Source organism: Sander vitreus, chromosome 2 (assembly GCF_031162955.1).
Source record: "Sander vitreus isolate 19-12246 chromosome 2, sanVit1, whole genome shotgun sequence".
Lineage (NCBI taxonomy): Eukaryota > Metazoa > Chordata > Actinopteri > Perciformes > Percidae > Sander > Sander vitreus.
This window is the reverse complement of record NC_135856.1, coordinates 3,948,816-3,955,602: the sequence shown is the minus strand read 5'-3', so window position 1 is coordinate 3,955,602 and position 6,787 is coordinate 3,948,816. Positions and strand designations below refer to the sequence as shown.

The window sequence follows — 6,787 nt, the reverse complement described above, 5'->3', positions numbered from 1 at the left end:
CAGAGGCCTGCCCAGCAGGGTGAAGTCCTCCGCGCCGACCAGCAGCACCTTCTCCAGGCGGATCCGCTCCCCGCACTCCGCCTCGATGTGGTTCTCGATCAGGATCAGGTCCTCCCCGGTGACCTTCCACTGGCGGCCGGCGAAGTGCACCACGGCAAACAGGCGGCCGAAGTCCTGCTGGGCGATCCGCTGGTTCACGGTGCTCACCACCGCGGCGTGTCGGCTCCGCTCCTCCTCCTCCGGGACCAAGCTCATCTTCTCCGGCCACGGCGGCCGGGACAGGGAGGTCCGGGGCACCGGGTCCCCGCTCACGGAGCTCTGTGTTCGGACCGCAGCGGGAGACAGGAGAGGTTGTTTGGGTAACAACCTGCAGCATGTCCTCCACAGTCCTGCTCCCCTGCTCAGCGCCATCTTGACAGGAAATGCTGTAGTCTGCACTGCGCATGCGTGACTTCAATTCGTCACCTGACTTTTATTCTGCTTTCAAAAACATTTGTATCAATATCATATAGGAAAAAATAAACACTTATTTACAGACAACGGTTTTTGTTTTGTTTTTCTGTTTTACAAACTTTATTATCAACGCAGTTTCATTACAATACAACAAGTATTATGTATTCTCAGCCCCTACCATTATACCACTTTGTCTGCTGTAGGCCTACACCTGACTGTCTTATAGGCTATATTAGCCCTGCTACACAATCCGGACTGTGGTCATAACCTCTACATCTTATAACTTATTCCATATTGTTCTTAAATTATATTATTTCTTTTCTTGTTTGTCAAGCAATTCTATTATGTTTACATTATTGTCATAGTCAATTAGTTAATATTTAGCCTAATAATAAGCTATTGCACTGTTCAATCCCTGCACTTTTGCACTCCCACCATTGCACACACTCTACCATAGCACCTTATCATGGTCATTGCATCACATGGTCAGTCCATACCAGACCTTTGTAATCACTTCACAAATTGTTAACTCTTTAAATGTCTGTGAGTATTTTTTTTATATATGTGTGTGTGTGTGTGTGTGTGTGTGTGTGTGTGTGTGTTTGTTGTGTTATGGTTGTCTAAGCTACTGGATGCCTAAAATGTCCCTTGGGATGAATAAAGTATATATCTATCTATCTATCTATCTATCTATCTTTTTTTTTAAATACCTTACACAGGCTACAGAGTCACCAGTCTGAAGTTCCCCATAACTTATAAGTAAAATAGTTAATTACACGTTATATTAACAAGTATTCAGTGCTTAAAAGTAACAGCATTTACACAATTGCTGTATTTGTTTTTTAGGTAAGTGCAAATGTGAGGTACTTTATACTTACTCCGCAACATCTCAGAAGTAAACATTGTACTTTGTACTCCACTACGTTTGTCTGACAGCTGTAGTTACTTTTCAGATGACAGTTTTCCATCCTCTTCCTGTCCAGTGAAAACCACGCATCTCCAGATGTGTTGATGTTGAATGTTGGTGATGAACTGAAGGATGAATTCTCTCCTCCTTCTTAAGCTAAATACAGTTTTTTTTGGATCAGCTGGAAAATGCATCGCCACGAAGCTGAAAACAGGGCTGTTGTTCTGACACCATGAAAAGTTCTAAAACTTTTTAGAGATAGGTGGTTCTCACAGGACAGCGACGCTATTCAAACACATGATGATCTTATAGAATATGATGCATTGCTACAGATTACACTACCCGGTTGAATCATTCTTTTGGTCTATTTTGAACTGCATTAACTGTAAATAAATGCGAAATGTTTTGTATAAAAGCCTTTAAAACAACAAATTGGAGTCTAGAAAGTGCCATTTACGACAGCACTTTAACGCAACGCAGAATAGCTCTGCCTCCATTTTGTGTCGGTACGTTTCCGGGTTTCCGAGAAGGCACCGATAAAACGGTGTCAACGGCGAGTATGGCACTGCTCGCAAGTCAGGAATGCGGGTAAAGTTTTCCGTAGCTACCTGGAAACTATTAAAAGTAACTCTTAAACGCTTCGTTTTCTCAAAGAAGTCTTGCAACATAACTTACAGGCAGCCGGACTGCGCTGACACTGACAGCTGGGAAGTAAACAGCTCGATGCTAACTGCGGCTAGCTCCGCTGTATAACCGCCGCTAGCCGAGCTGGTAACTAACCGTCGACAGCGAGCTAACGTTAGCCGGCTAACCTGTTTTTTTTTTTGTTTTTTTTGGTGGCGTTAAGTTACATCACCAGGACTTGCCAGCACCCTCCCAACCAACTGCACCGACGAAGGATTCGCCACAGCGGCACTTTCCATTCATGTTGTTTTGGAGGACGAGACTATTGTCTTTAGATATTTTATTATCTATAGATTATTATTATCAAACGTCCTGTTCTTCGAACCAGGGTGAGTAACAAGCTAACTTTACTCCACCTACATTGAAGCTAGTGCCAGGTATCTGTGTTCCTTTAGTTTACCTGGGAGCGGCTAAACAACCTGCCCAGGCCTGATTAAATCCTGTTTTACTGAGCTCCATGCAGTGATAGAAGAAGTACTCAGATCCTTTACTTTAAGTACTTATACCACACTGTGAAAATACTTCTACAAGTAAGAATCCTGCATTCAAAACGTTACTTGAGTAAAAGTATGTAATCAGCAACATTAATGTACGTATGAAAAGTACTCATTAAACATCAACAGCAGGAAAATGCAACATACACATTAATGCAGCAGGAATATGAATCCAGAAACATCAAATATAAGAAGGAAAACACTGACAGGGGAACATTTTACTGCACAATGAATATTTAATATCAATAAAAAGTCAGCTTTTCATGGTGTCAGGAAAACAGCCATGTTTTTGGCTTTGTGACGAATCTGAAGATGCATTTTCCAGCTGATCCAAAGAGACTTTGTAAAGACTTTATTTAGCTTAAGATGTAGGATAATATAAAGAAACAGGTTAACACAAACATTCAACATCAACACATCTGGAGATATGAGGTTTTCACTGGACAGGAAGGGGATGAAAAACCTCTAACTAAAGCTGTCAGACAAATGTAACGTCAGTGCAGTAAAAAGTACATTTTTATTAACATCTGAGATGTAGCAAAGTAAAAGCATAAAGCTGCAAACAAATGGGAATACTCAATTAAAGTACAGCCCGCCTCAAAGTGCAGCTGCCTACTTAGTTACATGCAACCATTGGCTTCATGTCACATGTCGGTTTGCATGTTTTTATCTTGCAGAAACCCCCCTGAATTTGTTCAACAACATGATTCATAGTGTTAATATTGTTTTTAAAAATAGGTGCATGCTTTGCTACACTGTTGAACAAGTTATTACACAATCTGTCCTGGAAGTGGATGAGCACACAAAGCAGGATATGTTATTGCTTTACTTGGACTGCAAGTGCCCTAAAAAGCCTCGAAGCCTCGAAACACACACACACACACACACACACACACACACACACACACACACACACACACACACAGAGCCACGGGCCTTTAGCTCAGTCTAGTTCCTTAAACCACAAAAGCATCTAACTTCCTCATGCAGCCCTCCCCTCCCTCCCTGGTTGTATTTCCCTGTGCGGCATCACGCTGTTGATGTGAGAAAACTGACCTACTTATGGAACGCACTTTCCTTTTGATGTTGAATGGAAAGGTGTAGGTAGGTAGGTAGATGGCTAGATGGATGGACTTTATTAATCCCAAACTGGGAATCAAATCTCCGTTACAAAAAATGACCAAAGTACGAGTAAAACTAAAAGGAAAAAGTTCTGTGGGTCAAATGTCGGGGCCTGTTGTATCGCTGTCGGCTTTGTGTGTTTGTGTAAATACATAATTAGGGCTGCACGATATGAGGAAAGTATGTGATATGCGATAACGTTGTTGAATATCGCGATAACAATTTTTATTACTTGCGCGATAAGTGGATGTTAAACTTGGTTCTGCCTTTCTGCTGCTTTCAGTTTTCTGCTCACATATAACCAGTTGCTTGGTGAGTTTAAAACAAACGAAAGGAAATCAGTTCCAACATTCTTTAATTGAACAAATTAAGCACTAAAAAAGTGACCGTTACCTTTTTTTAAAGTGCAGTTTTCTACTGATATTTTCTTTCAACTAACGCAAAAAAATCTCGGAACGTCTCTGGCGATATGTCGCAGCTAGGCCTGTCACCATAACATGTTGCTGGACGATAAATGGTCCCAGAAATGATTGCGATAAACGATAACATTGCCGTTCTGAGACCATTTTCATCTGATATAATGATAATGGCATAATAATACAGGTACACCTTTTCAAAGATCAATACACTTTTATTTCTAAAGAATATTTAACACTGGAACTGGAAGACATTTTAAATCTCCTCAATAAATGAACCAAACAATCAAAAACAATAAATAAAATGGACATTTTTCCGGCCGCGATCATTTCCATTTAACAATGATCGAGCTCATTTTTATGTATCATGCGACTCCTTGATTTATTGCTTATTGCGACAGGCCTAGTCGCAGCCTTTCGTGTTTATTGCTCAAGTTGATATGGCGACCATAACTGAAACATTTATTGTGCAGCTCTAATAGAGACACAATAAATATGTTTTGTGTGTGTAGTGCTAAAATGCTGAACAGTGGTGGATATTATTTAAAACTTTTCAATACCTGTGGCAATACGATACTTGAATGTTGGTGTATATTGGTTACACCTTTCTTAGTATAAGCACACTTTCTGGTTTAACTTAAATAAGCCAAATGCTGCTTCAACTTTCAGTTGTGAGCATTTTCGAGCAAGACGGCGAGCCCGACGTCTGTCTTGCAGACTTTTTATTTCGCAAAGCACTTGCCGGCGACTAAAAACCCACCTGAGAATTACTCTTGCTTGGCCGCTCTCTCCATTTCTCGTCTTGGCTTCCTCCGTGTCCTCTTTGGTGTCTTCGTCTCTGCCTTGTTGTCCGTAGAGGCTGCTGAACCCACTTCCGCTGCCCGCTTGCTCAGCTCTGGTTCTGGCACGACACCGGCACCCAACGGCAGCGTCTCCCCCCCCCATATTGCCCCATCGCCCTGGAGACCTGAAGACCTTCGCCTCCCAGCGGCCCAAAGCGCCTGTGCTAGCGGCGTAAACATCAGGGGAAACTCCGTAAGTCACGGAGAGTCGAGGCGGAGCAGCCAAGGGAACATACGATGGAAAACCAGAAAACATTTTCTCCATAAAATATGACCCAGTTTCACCAAAATCAGTGGTAGTGCCGTAAAACGTTGGCGCACTTCTCCGGGGAGATTGCATCCGCTCGCCAGAGTAACGTAGTGTGAGAACAGGCGATCGGAGCGCTCAGTGGGAAGGACAGAGGCGCCGTTCTCACTATTACAAGTTAGCGTAGCTTAAAAATGATTTTGAAGCAGTTATTTTAAGGTAAAATAGTTAGATTATGGTGCTTTAAGTGGAACTACAAAGATTAATGAATTAGTTGTCAACTATTAAAGTAATTGCCAATCATTTTGATAATCGATTAATCAGTTTGACTCCAATGTCAGCTTGTTAAATGTGAATATTGTTCTAGTTTCTTCTCTCCTCTGTGAATATCTTTGGGTTGTGGACAAAAAAAGACATTTGAGGACTTCATCTTGGGCTTCTTGGGAAACGCTGATCCACATTTTTCACCATTTTCTGACATTTTATAGACCAAACAACTAATCTATTAATTGAGAAAATAATCAATAGCTTAATCGACAATGAAAATAATCTTTAGTTGCAGCCCTAGCTTTACGTCTATGGGCAGAAAATGAATCTGCGACAATTTTTAAATTGGCATTTTTGCTTGAAAACACCCAAAATGATTGAATATTTACAAAGCTTCTCAAATCAGAAGTTTTGTCTATTATAGTAAACTGAGTATCTTTTGGTTTTGGGACTTTTGGTCAGACACAACAAACACTGGGAACTGGTGATGGAGACCTTTTTTTTTAGACCGATCAGTTCCCATAAATGTCCCTTAAATGTTTTTAAATGACTGCTAATTAAAGGTGGCTTCTCTAAACGTTTAAAAGAAGGGTTAGACCTACATCAAGCTCTCGTTGGCATCATTGTCGACTCACTGAGGTAACGGCTTCAGTTACCGGGGCAGAAGCCGAGCCGAGGACAAACTTAACACCAAGTGTTCTGTATCTGGGGACTTTTCTTTTTGTCCTCTTTGATCCCATTTTAAGAAGCTCAATTATTCCTACATCTGTTAAGGGTTTTACTGAAATGCTTATGTCAGCAGCAGACTCGTTTCAATGTTTGGCATCAGCTGTATCTCCGAATAAAAGAGTGAAGATATTCCAAAAATAGAAAGAAATGCCGGCTGCAACAAGCTGCTATTTCTAATATCCATTAATCTGTCAAGTCTTTGACATGACGTTATTATGGAAAATTCCCATCAGATGTTGCCGGAGTCCAGACTCGCGTTCCAATAGTTGTTTACGTTATAAATCAAACGCTATTCAATTTATAGCTAGTCTTGGCACTACTAAAGCTGTAACAAGTATGTTTTTGGTGGTTTTTTGACTTCATAATGGATTGAAAAGATGAATCAATCGTCCACATCGACTACATTTCTGCTGCTGGATTAAAGCAGTTAATCAACTGATTCCTGCAGCTGTACTTTAGAAGCAGAGTCATTAAAACCCTGAATAAATGCCAGCAAGGCCAGCGGTGTACTTCTGTAGTTTTTACTGTTTAAGCACTAACAGTAATCTGAACCATGCAGTGTTTCTCCTGGAGTCGGAGGTTAAACGGAGTCAGGCGCAGTCTCTGAGCTCACTTCACATCAAACG

General features: G+C 41.3%; 2 protein-coding genes across 4 annotated transcripts in view; one reads left to right on the top strand and one right to left on the bottom strand.

Annotated features, from left to right (window-relative positions):
• Nucleotides 1–1,797, bottom strand: part of mrpl21 (mitochondrial ribosomal protein L21) — a 2,159-nt gene extending 362 nt beyond the window's left edge. Inside the window, exons 1-2 of the mRNA XM_078273557.1 lie at nucleotides 1,332–1,797; nucleotides 1–477 (exon numbers count right to left, since the gene is read on the bottom strand). The exon at nucleotides 1–477 is cut by the window's left edge and continues 362 nt beyond it. Coding sequence (XP_078129683.1) covers nucleotides 1–411 — 411 coding nt within the window. The 5' untranslated portion in view covers nucleotides 412–477; nucleotides 1,332–1,797. The remainder of the gene's footprint in view (nucleotides 478–1,331) is intronic.
• An 82-nt stretch (nucleotides 1,798–1,879) lies between these two features.
• The window catches only part of wipf2a (WAS/WASL interacting protein family, member 2a), a 29,860-nt gene continuing 24,952 nt past the window's right edge, over nucleotides 1,880–6,787 (top strand). For all 3 annotated transcript variants that reach the window (XM_078273544.1, XM_078273536.1, XM_078273528.1), the window contains exon 1: nucleotides 1,880–2,373. The gene's annotated coding sequence lies outside the window, so the exon portion shown is untranslated. The remainder of the gene's footprint in view (nucleotides 2,374–6,787) is intronic.